This window comes from Nothoprocta perdicaria, unplaced genomic scaffold (assembly GCF_003342845.1).
Source record: "Nothoprocta perdicaria isolate Ctin4 unplaced genomic scaffold, notPer1 scaffold_0, whole genome shotgun sequence".
Classification (NCBI taxonomy): domain Eukaryota; kingdom Metazoa; phylum Chordata; class Aves; order Tinamiformes; family Tinamidae; genus Nothoprocta; species Nothoprocta perdicaria.
This window is the reverse complement of record NW_020454092.1, coordinates 12,319,572-12,337,514: the sequence shown is the minus strand read 5'-3', so window position 1 is coordinate 12,337,514 and position 17,943 is coordinate 12,319,572. Positions and strand designations below refer to the sequence as shown.

Genomic DNA, 17,943 nt, shown 5'->3' with positions numbered 1-17,943 from the left:
GTCCTTTGAGGATTGTCCCACCCGCCACCAGAGACTCTGTTTTGTTGCTCTCACCTGGAASGCCAGCTCCATGAGCACAATGCCACCCGGCAGAGCTCTCTGTAGATGATAGGTGGCAACCGCAGGGCTTGTGCTCTGGCAAGAGAAGGACAAAGCTGGAGAGGCTCCGAGGCACATGGGAGCAGCCATGCTCCAGGGAGAGAGGCTCCACGTGCTAGGGAGGCTCTGTTGCAGGGGTGGGAATGGAGGTGCTTCATCAACAGAGCTCTCTCACTGGAGGTAGAAGAGCAGGTACCCCAGAGCTGACTGTGGAAAGAATTCTAAAAGCCTAATAAATACCCTTCATGAAGTCACACTAAATATGCTGCTCTCCATCAGCTTGTGCCTACTCACGGCAGGGTGTCTCTAGTTTTTTGGCCTGGGGACCTGTGGCTAGAGGGCAATGCTGCCCACAGAGCCTCCCTCCCTCCTACCTCTGCCTGCTGAAGGCTCTCCAGAACATCCCTTCTGCCTGAAAGAGCAGCTATTCGGGATGGACAACTCCGATGTAGAGATTAGCCACAGGCAAATTCATCCACCTCCTGCTAAGATATTTCAGTGAATAAATCTCCTCTCATTTTAACTGGAAGAGGTCGTCTAGCTCACACTCCTGACAGCGTAAGCAGGTGTCCAGGAAACGGCCAAAATAGCGGAAACAAACGTGATGGTCTCCCCTTCTCCAAAAGTGGCTTCTATCTAGTGATGCCAGCGGATTCCTCTTCCATGTCCCTACCTATTCTCTCTTGAGCCCACATAATCTCTTAGTGTTTGTAACACATTTTGATGAAGAGCTCCATTACCTGCTGCTTGAAGGAATACTTCCTTCTACTCTGAGCTTGGCTCCCAATAGTTTCATTTGATGGCTTCTAGATCTTGTATTGAAGAAGACAGGTATCAATCCCTTTCCATGGCAGTTATGATTTGTAGAACTCTATCCTGTCCCTCCCTATTTCCTTCTTTTCTAGAAATGAAGAGCCACCTCCACAGTCTCTCCTAACAGCTGAGCCACTGCAGGCTCATCTTTGGCCTTCTGCCCTCCTCTGATCTCTTCAGCTTCTCAGCTTCATCTCATTCTGACAAATGAATCTTTCTGCCCCCAGAAACCTCCTCCCCAAAGAGGCTGAGGTATCTCTGACAGGTAAGTCACCAGCATCCCGCCCAAAGGCAGCTTTCTTGGCCTCACGTCACTCTGGTCTTCCTCTGAGCCCTCACCAAGTTTTGGCCATCTTTTTGAGATCTGCTTTGGTTCCACCCAGTTCCAGGAAGGGGTTATCAGGGTGGCCTGAAGTCAGGCTGGTAGGAGAAGTAGGTGTCATGTGTTCCAGCATCCCAAAGATGATGCAGTTCTAGACAGACTTTTCCTGCTTGGATTCTCCCCCTACCCTTTCACATTTTTCCTGCCTTAAACTGATTCAAAAGCCAGCCAGAACCACCCCACTACCGCCAGTTCCACCTCCTTGTCTGCACACACACTCACCTTCGGACTCCCCTCAGCTTTTGGCTTTGTGTAGGAAAAGGATCCTCTCCCCTCCACACCCATTGCTGCCAGAGCGCGGATCCGGCTGGTACTACTGCAAACAACAGCAGAGGGGACCTTGAGCTGAGGCCTGGGGTCCCTGCCGTGCCAGGCCACAGGGGAGCTCAGTGCACTGGCTGCTCCTTCACACCAGACTCCCAGAACACAAAACTGACCTACGAGTGGTAGGCGAGGGCGGCCGCACCTGGACCAGAATGAAGCCCATGCTCTGCAGGTACTGGATGTACTGCTGCAGGAAGGCATTGCACATCTCCTGCAGCCAGGGCTCCTCCTTCAGCTTGCAGGGCAGTGCTTCTGTCGAGTCACAGCTGTGGCTGCGATCCCTCCCCGAAGCCGTAGAATCATTCGAACGGTGGCGCTTCTGCAAAACAAGATAACTTGTTTTATGTCCCAGGGGACATTCACGAGGTTGCCACAGCTGCCCTGTCAAGTGGAGGGCAGACCCGCTCTGCCGGAGAGCACTACGAGCTGTTTCCTAGTGCACGTTGAGTGCAAGATTCAAGATTTGTCCTTGACAGACCTAACAGCCCCATAACAGGCTGCAGCAAAAGGCAGAGTGGCCAGCAGGGGATAATCTGCAGCTCCCACCCCCAAACAGCTTGCACAAATCCCTCGCGACTGGCTCACACAGGGCTCRACAGCTCCTGCTCTCCATGGGAGAGTCCAATCCCCTTATGAATCCCAGTTACTTTTAARGATCATTTAGCTCTAGTTCAACAGCACAGTTACATGATATYGATAGTCCTTCCTTTTAAGTGTTTTCAGATCCCCTTTTAATCCCTTTGAATATTTTTCTCTTGTGCATAGGTTGCTACTGTTATCCCCTTACTTTGACACTTTTCTATCTGCCCTTTTGTTCACCTCCACCAGGAGTATTCCCTTCACTTGGAGTCTCTCCAGCTGCTCACTGACCTGTGGAGGCTAGTTCAGTGTCTTTGCCATAGGATACTTGGTCTCACACCTCCCATCCGAATGAAGACATTCACYCCATAGTATTTCACAGAAGCACTAGAGTATTATCCATACCATTAACACCCATTTCTCACACACTGTAAGTGGTTTGTTCTTTGCATGTAGCTGTGTTTTGAAGGAATCCACTGAGCTGTCTGCCCTGTTTGTACAGGTTCTGCAGTTACAGTACAATACAAGAGGAGTGCTAATTTCTCTCCAGATTGTGCTGTTCCATTAGGAACCAAATCCCAGCTGCCACAATAGCACTTATTGCACAGRTTATCCAGGTTCCTCTCGAGTTCTTGCAGTCCTCCTCTGTTCACACCAACTATATAGCACTGCAAAACTTGGCATCTTGTATATACTGTGCTCAATTATTTGAAGATACAGAACCCAGTATGCAATCTTGATGCCCCTGCTGCCTGGCTCTTCATACTGCATAACCAGTTTTCATTTTGCTGTTTTAGAAAAACAAAGACAGGTTTTTGTTCTGTGATAGTACTTTCCCTTGTGAGAGCTCAATTTCTGTAGCAATCTCTGCTTAAAGATCTGTCAAAAACCTTTTGACACTTACAGCAGCCTGCTCTTCCTTTCTGACACATACGCACACGCATACACAGAGACCACAAGTGACTGGCACAGGATCTGCACTGGCCAGACTCTGCTGGTCTGCAACCTGATCAGGATTCAGCTTTCAATTGTTCCAGCTATTTGCTGGGTGTGGGTGAGGTTTATCAGGTCGTCTACAGACAAGTTTTGCTTCCCTAACTGATCACTACTATGTGGTACTCACTGATGCTCTGCTAGACTGAATTTTCCAGGCAGCAAAGGGAAGTCAAGCTTCCTTGGGCATGGCCTAGGTGCAGGAAAAAGGCTCTGAGGACTCAAAGATTTCCCGAGTCTCCTTATCCACCACTGTGGGAGCCCTGAGCTAAAGATGCAAACTCATCTTACAGCACAGTAGTGAGCTCAGATCGGTCCTGTCCTGGGAAAAGACATCCTTCACCCTCGTGCACAAAGCCCAGCCCCAGTGGCACTCACCTTCCCCTCCACCTTGCCCTGCTGGTCAGTCTGGATCTGCTGCCGGAAGGCCGGGTCGAAGAGCAGGGGGGTGGCACAGTAGTGAACGAGGCGGGAGGACTGCTTCAGGGTCTCCAGGTCTGCCAGCTGCTCGGCACAGCGCAAGAGGACACAGCTACAGCACACACTCCTCACCAAGCTGGCAGCAAGCAGTCTGCCACACCACCCTGTTGCTCAAGGGGGAATTAAGCTCTGCAGTCCTCACCCCTCTCATTTTATAATCCAACCAGTGCTGGGCAGCAGGCTTTGTTCCCAAAGAYCTGGGCTAGAACCCAGAAATTCATGCAAGGAGCTCCACTCCACAGTGAAACACCAGCCCCAAAATGTACCCTGCTTTGAGCTCTGGAGTTTCCCTGTGCCCCAGGGAGCTGCCCCACTCTGCCTGCCCCCGCTGCACTCACACTGATGGGCATGTTGGACTGCGCCGATCTCTGCTGCCAGGTCACAAAGAGATTCTCAATCTTCATCTGCTTCTCCAGTTCTGGAGGAAAGAGAGCCAACAGAGAAGGATCAAGCCACAGCCCCTCATAGTGTCATCTCCTCTTCACCCACATCCTTTCCACTTCACACATGGGGTGGGCCATACCCCATCTCCTTACAGGAACCAGGGGGGAGTAGCTGAAAACCTCCCTGTCAGGACCCTTGCTCTTACTGATCTCCTTTGAGAGCAGCAGAGYGGGGATGAGGTGGGCTCCCGTGACAGCAGAGTCCTTGCTTTACCTTTCCTCTCCATGCTCTTGATTTCCAGAAATTGGGCCCCATGCCGTGACACAGGGTCAGAAGGTCCCAAGTCAGGCCCATGGGGGATGTGCTTAACAGCAGAAACGTCCCGGAGAGCCTCATCGAAGGGCACCACGTCGGGATGGAAGTGCAGGGAGGGCAGGCTGCGAGCAGAGCTGCTCAGCCGGCCTTGCTCCTTGCTGGGTGGGGGGCTGGAGCTGCGGATCAGCGCATCCACCTCCAGAGTGGAGTTCAGGAAGGGGTTTGGCTCCTAAGGAAAAAGACACAGCCATGAAAGCCTCCTTACTGCCAGTCTGGGAGAAGGACCCACAAGAGCAGAGTAAACTCAAGATTCTGGACATCTGCGGCCATCTCTGTCATCAGCACTGAGGACATCAGACCATGCTCCAAGTCCTGTGTAGGCCTCTGGCCATAATCACAGAATGGTTGAGGCTGGAAGGGACCTCCAGAGATCATCTAGTCCAAYCTCCCCGCTCAAGCAGGGACACCTATAGCGCATGGCACAGAGTCGCATCCAGGTGAGGTTTGAAGACCTCCAGAGAAGGAGCCTCCAAAACCTCTGGGCAGCCTGTTCCAGGGCTCTGTCATCCTCACAGTAGTTTTCCTGCCAGGACCTTTATGAAGGGGGAAAGGACTGTCCTGCCTGGCAGGGTGCCCTACCTGCTTGCTGTCCTCGTGCCACGGTGTGTCCATGAAGCAGTAATGGTGGAAGAGTCCCAGTTTCTGGCTCAGCAGGCAGTGCACGATGTGAGACCGGGCATTCTGCCACTGCAGCAGGCGAGTGAGGGAGCAGTTTAGGTTGGCCCCAAGGTCTGGAGACCAGTTGTAAGTGTAGAGTGTCAGCTGGTAGGAGAGAGGAGAAGAGAAGGTGAAGGGTCTGCTCAGGAAGGGCCCATACTGGCTGTCCCAGGTGCTCTGGGTGGTATGTGCTACAGCTCCAGCTTTTTTCTAGGATAGGCTTGAACTGGCAGAKTTGCAACAGCTCCTTTGCAAGAGCCGTATTAACAGCCACAGCTGTGTGTGGTGATTCCTACACTGGGTGGCACAAGTACCTCAGCTGCCCTGGCAGATACTGCGTGTCTGCACAGGCCTTGCTATGGGAGGGAACGGGAAATTACAAACTCCAACTAGATGGCTGGAATCAGCAGCAGAGAGGGTGGCAACCTCCCCAGCACTCCCCACCTCACTGCAGGGAGCCCGGGTTCTGCCTGTGGCATGAGCAGGGATGTCCWGCCCAGCTGCTTATCAAGCTCCAGCCCGGGGGGCTCCCTAGGCTAGGGAACAGCCTAGCTTTAAGGAGACAATGTCACACACACAATTGTTACCTTTTTGTCAACAATCTCCAAGAAGAGGAACCTCTGCCGGGGTGCCAGGTCTCGCCCAGAGAGGCTTGGCTCAGCCCCTCTCTCTGCTGAGCTGAATTCCATGGCCTCGAAGCGCTGAAGGCCTTTGTGAGCTGCAGAGAGCCAGTGTTAATACTCTTGGTGGCAATTCATCCTGCTACACCATCCCCACTGAGGCAGCACGACAGGACCTCATGCCCGAACCTCACGCTCAGCTCATCACCCTCAGAGGAACGTGGGACAGGTCCTGACCTGCACCAGGCCTCCTATCACACGCACTGCCCAAGATCTCTTGGTCATATTTAAAGCTATGTGACTGTTTTGCCCAAGCTGGTCCTACCTGAGGCTATTCCAAGAGCTAAGGGGATGTTGTCACCATTTCTAGGCATCACCTACTATTATCTCCCCAACTTGTTATTAGGACTCAGCAACAGAAAAGGTTTCCTCTGTAGCACCATTTGCAGAAATATGGATACCATAAAACAAATGCAGTCAATGTTCAAAACTATAAGAAAGTTTTTTTTGGTGGTGACTATGTGGAACAGTCTCCAAATGGGACTGCAGRGTCAGGAAAGTAAGCCTGGACCATACGAAAAAGGGGTCCTGACTGTGATTACACGTAGTAGCTGGCATTCAGTGAGATCTATGATCTCCACAGGTCACTTCTTGTGTATTCTCATATACACTGGYATCTGAATAATCCCAGCTTCCTAGGTAACATCTTTGGCTTCTGATTTTTCCCTTTCCTTAAATTAATTCCACCACTCCCTGTACCACCTCCTAACTCAAGGTCCATCCTTGGTACTGGATGGGCAGTTTCAAGGAACTCACTGCACTGYCCACTTTGGCCTCGCTTTTCTAGAAAAAAAAAAGGAGGGAAAGCAGAAGATATGGCCTGAACCCCAGGACATTTCTAATCTCTCCCATCTCACAAAGCAACCCAAATGTTAGCACCACGCAGACAGTTGTGAAGCTGAACTGTGCACAGAAGAGAGTTGCAGGCTTCTCAGGGCTGCAGCTCTGGTGTTAGAAAAGCCCCAGAGCAGCCAGATTAGATCTGATTATGGTTGAGCCTGYGAGTCCTGCAATGGCATTGCCATCTGGAGCCTTTCCACAGTCAGGCCATTTAGCTCAAGGTTTTRAAACAGCAATTGCTCAAGCTCATCACTCTAACAGCATCATGCTGAACAGGGACTTACGTCTGAACCTGCAAGTAGGTAAAACTGGCTGCTCCTCCTCACTGCTGCTGTCTGCAGGCAGAGACAACGTTAGCTTAGGAAGGAGCAGTGCCCAGCTTTGCTGCACCAGCCAAGGCCCCTGCAAGGGGTGCATTAAGAAGAGCATTTCCAACAGGTTGAGGGAGGTGATCCTGCTCCTCTGCACAGCCCTGGTGAGCACATCYAGAGGGCTGGGATCCCCAGGACAAGWGGGATGTGGAACTACTGGAGAGAGTCCAGCGCAGGGCTACAAGGATGATCAGGGGCCTGGAACATCTGCCCTGTGAGGAAAGGCTGAGAGAGATGGGCCTGTTTGGCCTGAAGAAAAGGCTGAACAGGGATCTGATCAAAAGCCACCAAAAAAATCTCTAAAGAGTGAGCAGAGCATAACATTTTGGGGACAGGGACATTCCTGTTCTGGTCTCAGGCACACTGGGGAGGTGCTGGATTGTTGGTCACAGACAAAGCAAACACCCAGCTCCGCTGAGCACCAGGCACTTGCAGTGAGCAGTGCCTCATTCTGCTGACCTCGGCATGCCCAGCTCCCCTGAGCTGTGCCCAAAGCCGGGCCTTGCTCTGATGCATACACTGCATTGATGATACACACGCGCTGTGGCTGCCTTGTGAAGGACCAACAGGTCAGATTGTCAGGCTGCTGCCAGAACACTTAATAGCATCTCATGGGTGGGACTGATGATTCAAACAGCTTTCCCTGCAAGCTGGAGCTGACCCCACGGTGCTGCATGCTGAGAACTCACTACACCCCAGGACTTGCCAGGTCAAAGCTGAAGCACAAAAAAATAGAGCACCCTCATTCACTGCCATTCACTTAGACTGACAGGACACCGAGCAGGTGGTATGACGGCTCCATGCCAGCCGTGGCCTAAGAGCCTTGAAGGACCCTCAGTGCTCCTTGTGAGGAGCCAAGGAGAAGTCCTGTGACAGACAATACACCAGTAATGTCTGCCAGGGAGAAATAGGCGAAAACCACACACGGCAGGTCCCCTGCCTGAGGCTGCATGTCCCTGTGGCACTAGAACTATCCACAGAGGTGGGTATGTGTTACACGCAGAGTGCAATCCATGCTGGAGCAATGTCTCCTGTCAAAGAGAAGGCTATGAGACATGTATAGAGAAAAACAGGCTGCCAGGAAGRCAGAAACTACTCCTTCTGGGACGTCTGTGTACTGACAGGTAAATAGGATGCAGTTCCTGATCTTTTCCAAAGCCCAAAATCTCYGCAGGAAAACCCTTGAGTGGATGAGTGACTGAAGAATGCCTTGAAATAGGCAKTCATGCACAAAGCTGCCAGCGGGCAGAGCCCGGCGCGGGCAGCACTCACCCTGCTCGGTGCTACACCGCCACTGCTGCAGGTTGCGGCCCAGCACAACAAAGTGTCTGACGGCGGCGGGGCGAGGGCTGGCGCTCTGCCCAGGTTTATAGGGCAGGAAGGCCGTGCTCCGATGGCAACTGCAAAAGAGAGCACCAAACAGAGCTGACAGGTAAGGCCTCAGGGGTTGGGGCCGGCACAGCCAAGCAATTCTGTCTTCTGAACCACACAACTCACCAGATCCGCTCGAAAACCTTGACCGTGGTATCGCTCGCCAGGGCAGTGACCAGGTTCACCACTTCCACCAGGATGGAGGACAAGAGGAATCGGGACACAATGTCTGCTGAGCACTGCTGCACTGATGGGCACCCTGCGTGGAAGAAGTACCATAGAATGGGCACCGAAGTGCCCCAGAGCGAGGCCCTTGAGCCACCTGAGCAGTGGAGAAGACAAGGGTCACTGCAAGCTCCTGCCCTGCCTGGCTATGAGGCAGACAGAACTGGACAACTAGGACTGTTCATAGAGAAGGTTGAGGAGGAAGAGACAGGGTTAAGTTATCCCCGGGGTATTCTTCCTCTGGTTTGCTGCTTCCTCCTCCTCCCTTCTGTGTGGTGGTCTCCCAAGCAGCTCCAGAGTCAGAGCACGTTGCAAGAGCTCACACACTTGTCCCTGCTGCATCTGGAGCTCTACAGCTACTGCAGGTGCTGCAGGGGTCCATCTGCACAGCAGCTGTGGCCGAGTCCAGCAAGCCCTGGACTTTGAGCACGGCTTTAAGCTTTAGTAGATTTGCTCAGCTAGATGGACACATGGCAGGACTCCTGCCAGGACTTTGCAAAGATGATGCTGGCCCTGAAGCCAGGGGCATTTGGGCAGATAGGGTACACAACTAGGTAGAGATCAGCAGTGGATGAAGAGGGGTGGCTCAGTGCCAAAAGAGAACTTGCCCACAGAGCTCAGGGGAGAAGGGCCCAGCCCTAGCCCACCCAGAGCAGAAGGGGCCTGGGGCACATACCCAGCTGGTGCATGAATGCCATCCACTGCTGGCAGGTTTGACTGAAGAGCGGGTGCATGGTACCTACATCCCCTTCCTCCAGCTGGCAGGCCCGGCGTCTGGAGGAAAGAAAGGGAAACCTGGTCAAAGCCTGTRGAGATGAATGCACAAAGGTGAAGCAGCCCTTCCTGTCACCAGGACAGTGCACCCTTGCAGGGTTATTGCAGTCTTTGGGCTTAGTGTCTCAATGACATCAGATGTTGTGTAGGGTGCTACAGCCTTGAGAAGGGTGGTCTGGCAGKAAGAACCAACAGTGGCCCCAGTAGCACCACAGCAGAAGATCAAGACCTCTAACTAACCGTGCAAGGGAGAAAAAACATGAAAAAGGGACATGATCCAGAAGGATAAGATGCATACAGGGCAAGCAGGATGATGGGCTGAGGAGTGCTATGAGGCAGACAAAAGGGATCACAGCACCCCTGGCCTGCTCGGGGGCTGCACTTGCCTCTGTGCCTGTTCCAGCTCAGCCGAGGCCGCGGGCCGCTCCTGGCTCGGGTGCTGCTTGACGCTCTCGGTCTTGTGGCGTCGCCGCGTGCGAGCCTCTTCTGGCCGCTCCAGCACGATGTCGTCGGTGGTCTTGGGGCTGCCCAGCTCCGAGGACTCTGCCTTGCTCTAGGGAGAAGGGGGTCTTAAGGCTCGGTCCATCCGCAGCCCAGCTGGCACCCTGCTCTCGCAGCCCCCGTCCCAGCCAGCTCTCTGCTCTCCCCTCCTCCCAGCCCGCTGCACTGCAGGGGCCTCGGGGCCCTGCCTCCCCCTGCCCCTTTACCAGCATGTCCCAGAAGCTGCGGCGTCCCAGCTTGCTCGTGGGTGTGACAGGCTCCCCGGGGCTGGAGGAAGGGGTAGAGGTGAAGTGCAAGGGTGGAGGACAGCTCCTGCCGGTGCCACCAGCGGCCATGGCCAGGCCCTTCGTCTCTGACATGGTCCTCCTTAGGCCTCCTGTGGAGTCAGTGCAAATCAGACTGCGTGGTCTTGCCGGCTCTGCTGTCCATCCACCCAGCCCCCTGCATATGCCAGGGCAAGGCCAGAGCCTGGTGGTAGAGAAAGGAACTCTTGGCAACCCCTAGCAAAGTCTGTCTTATCTTGAGGAGCAGAGATGGACATTTGAAGGCCTCTTCCAGCCCTATTTTCTATAATGCCTCTGTCCGAGACATGATGCAGCACCATGTGCTCAGCAGAGAGCGGCTTCCTCCTCCCAAGCCCTCCTTGGCACAGGCCCRCGTGCTGCAGGCAGGAGGAGCGAGGCCAGCGTGGCTACCTGGGCTCTCACCTGCAGAGCCCAGCTCGTCCAGATCCGGGCCCCCGAGGGGACAGGCGGCCTCCACGCAGAGCGGGGCAGGCAGCACGAGGAACTCCATGACGGCGTCGCAGAGCGCGTGGCGCAGGGCCCCGCGCAGCTTCTCGGACAGCTGCAGCAGGCTGATGTTCCCCTTCTCCCAGATGTCCAGGCGCACCAGCACGCGSGGCTCTGTGGGGAAGGCCACTACTGGGCTGCTCTGCTCCCTGCTTCGGGAGGCAGAGGCCTCAGCCCGGCCCGATCCGCTCGGTACCTGCGTGCCGGGCGCCCGGCTCCACCTGCTCCTGGCTCACTGCGGTGAGGCGCTCGAAGTCCGTGTCCTGCAGCAGGCCCATGATGGGAGAGGGAGGCCCCTTCACAGGGTCAGGCCTGTCCCCATGGGGCAGGCAGGTGGGGCTGCCATTCTCATCCACAAATGTCAGGGCGATGCATGCGATGCCTGCAAGGAAGAGCCTCCGTCAGCCCGGAGCCGCGCRCAGCCCCATGAGCCCCGAGGGGCCAACAGAGCAGCGCGGCGTCCTGCACGCTGTGGCCGTCCTGACGCCACGTGGGTCGCCAAGTTGCACAGTGGGCGCACGAGCAGCAGGCAGGGCCCGTGGCAGGGCGGCAGCCGGGGAGGAAAGGCTGGCTGTGCCCACGGGCGCCGAGCCCATGGGTGCCCACGGGAGCTGGGGTAAGCAGCACTCTGTGTTTGCTGCGGCRTCCCTGCAGCTACCCCAAGAACCTGCCCTGCAGCAGCGCAAGTTTTCACCTTGCTCTACAGGAGCCTCCCTGGTTGCCCAACCCCACATGCAATGGGAAGGGGCAGTATTTCTGTTCACTCCAATAGGGCCTTTATGCAGAGCGATCCCTCCAGGATGGCATCCACCATCCCTATTTTCTCAAGGGACAAGGTGCAGCCAGAGCCCAGATACACCCTAGCAATCCTCTCSGGGCCACACAGGATGCTGAGTCCCTGTGGAGGGAAACTATACATATGAGTTTCTGCCTCCTAGCTGCTTTCCCACTGCACTCCTGTGTGAGGTGAGGTGACTACCACACACTCCTACGAGCATGGTGGGGCACAAAGCAGCCTAGCACCTTATAGGAACACAGTGAAATGCAGGCCCTGCCCACTGTCTCACYACCCCAAGTGCCACACACGGACAACAGGGTGGTCTGGAGGCACAAAGCAGCAGCGAGGTGCTTACTTTGCAGCCCGTGTGCTACACACCCTGCTCCACTCCAAYGGGAAAAGCCTCAGGAACTTTCCCCTGGTCCACTATGGACCTTCTCACACCACMCCTGGACAGCAGAAATAGGAGCTTACTCTCCACGCTCCACTTAGTGGCAAGGGCACCAAGGAAGCACCAGCACTGGAGTGCTGAGGTCCAAACCTCACGCTGCAGAATGGAGCTGGATGCTCCCACTTCCCTTCAAAATCCCCCAACGGATTAAGACAGCACTCATGTGACAGAAAAGCCAAGCTGTCCAAGCACTGCCAAAGCAGGAGACGTGCAGGCGTGAGCAACCTCGGTCCCAGCTGAGCATGGCCCTGGTGAGCCTGCACTCAGACCCTTGTTGTCTGGGAGAATGGGAGCGACAGCACCGCAGCCACCAGACTGCGCTGGCCGGATTCACAGCATGCTGTTAAGATGGGTGCTCGATCCATCCAGCCCCAGCACTGATACATCCCTGCTGCTAAAGGAAGAGTGGCCTGTGGCCAGTCCGATCACTCTCCCTGAGACAGGCACATCAACAATTATTCAGCAAACGAGGAGCAAGTTTGTAACGTCCTAGATACCAAGGCTAAAAGGGACTGGGATTTCACCCAGACTCTTTGCCCTTTGCAGGACAGATCACTTCACTGCAGCAGGGCACCTCTCAGGGATGTGCTGTCACTGCAGTGGCACCAAGAATCTCACATCAGAGCCAGACATCTCTCTTGAAAGGGCTTGGCCACAAAGTGCAGAGCCTCACTGTACCGCGTGTGGCTGCTCAGGATCRGCTATCCCGGGACAAAGCTACTGGCAAAGTTATGCCACTACTCCCTGGAACATGAAACCACAGTGGAAACATCAGGATCCTCATCTTCCTCAGGGAGGAGATGTCTGTGTGAACCTGTGAGAAAAGAGGGTGCAGAGTTCTGGACTCGGCTGCTTGCAAGCTGACAGGGCAGCACACTGGCCCACAACAGCCTGAGATGGCGCAGCTGCCACCCCAAGGCAGCAGAAGCTCTTCGCTGATTTATGCGGCCAACAAGAAAGTGGAGACTCAGCTGAACAGGACACACAAACACACACACACATACAGGAGTGAGAGCTGCAGCCACAACATGAGGAAGACAAGAACAGCGGGGATCAGAAGGGCCAGGGAGCTGCAAGGGAAAGGAAATGAGAGCAATGCCCGGAGCCACAGGTGCTACCTTGGAAGTGGGAGAGTGGAAAGAGATGGTGCACAAGGTCCGACATGGTACCTACATAACAGAAAAACATTCAGACAGGGCACAAGGGACACAACAAAGGACATGATGACCAGGTGACAGGCCAGGTCACCTGGATACGACATGACAGGGCAGCCTGCTGCAGGGTGGGCCCTACGCACCCCTTCCTCCAGCAGCTCACAAGGGAGGTCATGGGCACTGCCCCCACAGCACCCAGTTAGGGACAGCATCCAGCTATGCCCTCACGGCAGAGCTGTGTCCTCCCCAGCAGTTAGTGCACGCCAGGGCTCCTTCCTGCAGCGACAGGCCAAGCTCAGCAAGTTGCCCCAGGGGAAACCTTAGCCCCACTCTGCCACACAGARAAGGGCGCAGGGTCTCCCAGGCACATACCCTGCCCGCCACCCAGCCACATGAGGAGGGCACTTCCCTGGGACAGGCCCTCCTCTGCCATCCAGGGCTCTCCAGCAGGGTAAAGCAGCTCTCTGGCACGCAGCCCTGTGCCCCATCCCAGCAGAGCTGTGCACAGTACCTTTGCCACCAGTGCCTTGGCCGCCCGGCTTGTTGTACAGGTAGAGATCCTGGTCAGGGCTGCTACCATTGCTGTGGAAGTAGTGCTAAGGAGAGGAAGGAAGGACAGTGACCAGGACTAGAGAACTTGTCTTAACGATAGGCAGAGGTCCACACACATGCAGAGTTCCCTCCCACCACTGCACAGGCCTCACGGGTGTGCAGCAAGCAATCCTGACTGCCATAGAACATCCCTGGCCACCACTGGGCAGACAGAAACCTCCTACGCTTCCATCCAGGGTTACAAAGCACTGCTCATCAGGTCACGGTGAGGGGGTGAGTAGCTGCTCTCAAACAAATTAATCCTGACATTTCAGCCCTTAGATCTGAGGGAGCCATGCAAGGAGCTCTATGCTCAGTCTTAAAAAGGGCTCAGGAGAGAGAGGCACCCTCCCTGGAGGAGACTCAGGCCTTGAGCTTGTGGCTGCTATTTTTTGCACTGTGATCACTTGTGTCAAAGCAAGAACAATCCAAGTCTACATGGGCTAAACAGGAACAGATCACAAGTCCTGCCAAACATCTCCAGGCTTCAGTGGTTGGTTCATCCCTACCACTACACGGCACAGTTGAGAACATGGTGGCTGAGCCCTCCCAGCTGATGACCCCAGGAGCAGGTGGAAGCTGGGCAGCCCTCTGGCACCCTCCCAGCCCTGCTCACCTTGAAGTGGTGCTCCACGTTGCTGTCTGTGTACTTCGGCGTGTGCAGGAAGATGAGCAGGTTCTGGCGCAGGTAGCAGGACACGGCATGCAGCCAAGGCAGCGCAGAGGGAGGCAGTGCAAACTGCAGGACCTCTGTGGGTGGTGTCCCAGGCGGCTGGATAAACTGCACAGAGGGGAGGTTTTCACTCTCAGGCTGGGCCCTAGCAGAATGCTCCGGGGCTCTGATACTGGTCCCAATTACACCAGCTGGTGTGTGAGGGGAAATTGAAGGGTGTAGAATCTAGGCCCATACACAGGGTCCTGACAGACGTGGGCAAACGCTCCAGGGCCATCAAAGCGGGACCCCACCACACTGCAACCCCCAGCAGAGAGAATCCCTCCCTATCCTGGCACCATGCAGAAACCCCTTTGGGCTAGTGAACCCCTTTGGCCTAGTGAACCCCTTTAGGCTAGCTCCCAAGCCTGGAGCTGAGAGAGTGATGCAGCAGATTGCCCTGGGTTTCCCTCTCCTGTCCCAGGAGAGGCTGAAACAAGTCAGTCAGGAAGAAGGTGCTACAGGCTCTGGGATGGCAGAACGGCTGTTTGGGGAGGTACCTCCACATCGGCCGGGGTCAGCTTGCAGTTCCGCACCAGCATCACAGTGATGATATCCAGAGTGGCCTCATCCAGGCGCCTGCGCAGCACCTTCACCAGCTCGTCGGTGATCTCAGGCCCTGGCAGTGGAACAGAGGAGGAACAGTTATTTCATCCCACTAGGTAACATGGACTGCAACCATCCCTCTGCCTAKGATATTCTACCTTTTGGATACTTTCCACAGGAAAAGCATCTTTCCCCACAATCAACTTCTTCATGTTTCTTTTTCTGCCTATCACTTGATCATACAGGACTGCTGGCAGAGCTGCCAAAGGAGAAGCAGTCTGGCACAGAGAAAATTGGCATAAGCCACTTGGCCTGCAGCAGGTTTCATCCTGTGTCATGGGCCCTATCTTCACATCCCACCAAGGCAGAAAAGAGCAGCTCTGAGTTAAGGAACAACTGCTTGCTCAGGAGGGAGACATTATCTTTGCTCTTCAAGCTCAGAGGATAGAGACCAGAGTAGTGTGTTTATATCAGCACAACTCCTCTCCTTCTGGGCACTGTAACACTTACCTGCTGGGGCAACACCATGGACCATCAGCTGGATGTTCCTGTCCACCTGTCCCACGGGGCGGGCAGAGTCCACACTGCGGCATGAGGCYGAGTCTAAAGATGAACGGGAGCCCTGGAGAAGCAAAAACAGCCACACACAAACAATTTCCACATGAAACTTAGACCCAACATTGCTCAGGGCTGCCAAGAAGGCCAGGCAGAACCCACCCACTGCTGCCTCATTCTCCACCTCTACAATATATAAGCCCTACCATATGTAAAACGCAGGTTGCTAAAGCTAATGAGCTCTCCAGCCTCCCCATACACCTCTGCTTCTCTGTTCCAGGCATGTCCACTGTCACCCTGCGAGGCCCATGCCTACTCCTACAGTCAGCAGGCTCACTCACCATCAGATCCTCGGAGTAAATGGGCTCCTGGCTGCGTGTCAGTGCCAGCGAACGAGACGCTGGACTCAGGGCGCTCTCYGCTTCCCACACCTTGCCACTGGAGGTGGTTTCAGTGAGTCTGAATACAGGAGAAATACATTTCAGCCTCCATTCCCAAGGTCAGCAGCATTGTATCTTTGAAGACAATCCATACCCTTCTTGCCCTCCCTGTGTACTTCCTGAGGATCAGTCCTTCTGACAAGGTGCTTGTCCRAAAATAACCGACCCCCTCACAAAAATTATCCTTTCTCCTCCATGCAAAGGWTGGGCATAGGGAGAATAAGAGTGGCCCAGCTTGATGTGATTGATTCTGAGATCAGAGATTTGCTGCTTGGGCCACAGCAGGGCCGTGACCCTGGCAGATGCTTTCTGCCCTGAGGAGCTCACAACATAGTGTGACAYGTGCAGCTGGGCAGGGCTAGGTGACTTCTTACCGCAGGTAAAAGACGGATTTAGTGGCACGTTCCTGGTAGACRAACATATTCTTCCTGTTCACCACAGAGAAGGCATTGAGCACCGACCGAAGTGCCTGGATGGCTGCGGGCGACATGGGATGTCAGCTATACCACACACGTTCCTCTGCTGCATCAGTCCAGCCAGAAGCAGGGCACTCAATACCCACCCCGAGGGCTCCCTGTACCCACCTCGCGAAACCCCCATGTTGGGGCCCATCTTGAGCCGCGAATGCACGTGGATGAGGGTGCTCCACACCACATCACAGGCAAAGTGCCCCGGCATGAACTGCATGGTGGCAGCCAGATAGTCCCGGGGCTGGTAGCTCTCTTCTACAGAGTAATCTACAAAGAAGTTAACACATAGCTGGAGCCACAGCACGTCAGTCATTGCCTTCTTAATCACTCATGTGCAGGCAGTAGAGCTGCTGCTGAGCATGATCAGGGGAGCACTCATACCATCTGTGGGCAAGACACGCTGCCTGTAAGAAGTGTAGGGAGTTTCACTCTTCCAGATATCCTCTTCACTCTCTGCCACCAGCAACGAGTTGCACACATGGCTGTCATGCAGGTCCTGCAGCAGCAAGCGCTGCAAAGAATGAGAAAGGATTGCATCTGTTGCTTGCACAGCCCACCAAAGAAGATGGCAAGGGAGAGGGGATAGCGCCAGGCTGGGTCATCTCTCCTTTGATCCCAGACTTGGGCTCCACCAGCTGAGCTGGCTTCATAGGCCCTGCTCTGAGCAGGGCCTGGACCAGATAATTTTACGAGGTTCCTTCCCATCTAACCTATATCATCATCAGCAGCTCTGACACAGCCCTCTGCAGATTTGTTACCTGATTAACAACGCGGCAGATTTCACTAATCTTCTTCACCACTAACTGGTTGAGACTCTGGCACTCCCCTGTCTGCTCCTCTTCTGCCTCTGCTGTTTCTGTCTTCTCCACACTCAGGCTGCTTTACAGGAAGAGGAAAGAGTAGCTGGTCAGCAGGGCACCTGAACCACACCTGTTCCTGCATGCCAGGAGCAGGAAAGCAGTCAGGATTGATGGCTGCTTTCTCCATATGAAGCACCGAAGTCTATTCCCACCAGCTTCCCACCCATGTGGGGCAAGAAGGAAACTTCATCCACAGAGACATGAGAGTGACAATAGGGTCCTAGTACAGAGAAACAGCAGAAGGCAGGAAGACACTCCTTACCGTGTGTGATAATAAACCTCCACTCGGTCCTGCTGGATTTTTATGATCAGCCAGAAATCCGGCATGAGGGGACACCTGGGTTCCTGATCACTCATCAGCGCCTCCTCATACTCRGAGTCACTGCTTCCCCCGTCATAACCTGCAACATATCCTTGCTTCAGTCCCAAATCACCTCCTGTMAGGGCACAGCAGGCTCTGGCAGACAGAGCTGCTCACAAGACCCATCCTCAGAGCCTGTCCTGCTGTCCCTGTTGTGGCTGACACTGCGATGCCAGTGTCTGGCCATACCTCATCTGTCACCCTGCCCTGCAAGCAGAGCAGGGCCAGGAGAGGACACTCACCCAGGTGATCAGAATCCATGCTGCCCTGGCTTGACACTAGGCTCTGCACCCGGCTGGGACGCTGCTTGCTGGAGCCTGCAGAGAGAAGAGGGCTCATGGTGAAAGCACTTGCTAAGCCTCTTCACATCCTCTCTGTGCTGGAGA

At 54.7% G+C, this 17,943-nt stretch overlaps 1 protein-coding gene across 1 annotated transcript in view; it reads right to left on the bottom strand.

The window, feature by feature from the left end:
* Positions 1-17,943, bottom strand: part of SZT2 (SZT2, KICSTOR complex subunit) — a 54,910-nt gene that overhangs the window by 7,701 nt on the left and 29,266 nt on the right. The window contains exons 39-64 of the mRNA XM_026053077.1: positions 17,800-17,874; positions 17,459-17,597; positions 17,095-17,215; positions 16,718-16,847; positions 16,451-16,603; positions 16,241-16,343; positions 15,768-15,885; positions 15,382-15,493; positions 14,826-14,944; positions 14,230-14,394; positions 13,534-13,618; positions 10,836-11,021; positions 10,556-10,753; positions 10,055-10,224; positions 9,734-9,900; positions 9,250-9,347; positions 8,475-8,607; positions 8,250-8,377; positions 5,674-5,804; positions 5,009-5,191; positions 4,328-4,598; positions 4,009-4,088; positions 3,569-3,694; positions 1,732-1,937; positions 1,517-1,610; positions 55-135 (exon numbers count right to left, since the gene is read on the bottom strand). Coding sequence (XP_025908862.1) covers positions 55-135; positions 1,517-1,610; positions 1,732-1,937; positions 3,569-3,694; positions 4,009-4,088; positions 4,328-4,598; positions 5,009-5,191; positions 5,674-5,804; positions 8,250-8,377; positions 8,475-8,607; positions 9,250-9,347; positions 9,734-9,900; positions 10,055-10,224; positions 10,556-10,753; positions 10,836-11,021; positions 13,534-13,618; positions 14,230-14,394; positions 14,826-14,944; positions 15,382-15,493; positions 15,768-15,885; positions 16,241-16,343; positions 16,451-16,603; positions 16,718-16,847; positions 17,095-17,215; positions 17,459-17,597; positions 17,800-17,874 — 3,572 coding nt within the window. The remainder of the gene's footprint in view (positions 1-54; positions 136-1,516; positions 1,611-1,731; positions 1,938-3,568; positions 3,695-4,008; positions 4,089-4,327; positions 4,599-5,008; positions 5,192-5,673; positions 5,805-8,249; positions 8,378-8,474; positions 8,608-9,249; positions 9,348-9,733; positions 9,901-10,054; positions 10,225-10,555; positions 10,754-10,835; positions 11,022-13,533; positions 13,619-14,229; positions 14,395-14,825; positions 14,945-15,381; positions 15,494-15,767; positions 15,886-16,240; positions 16,344-16,450; positions 16,604-16,717; positions 16,848-17,094; positions 17,216-17,458; positions 17,598-17,799; positions 17,875-17,943) is intronic.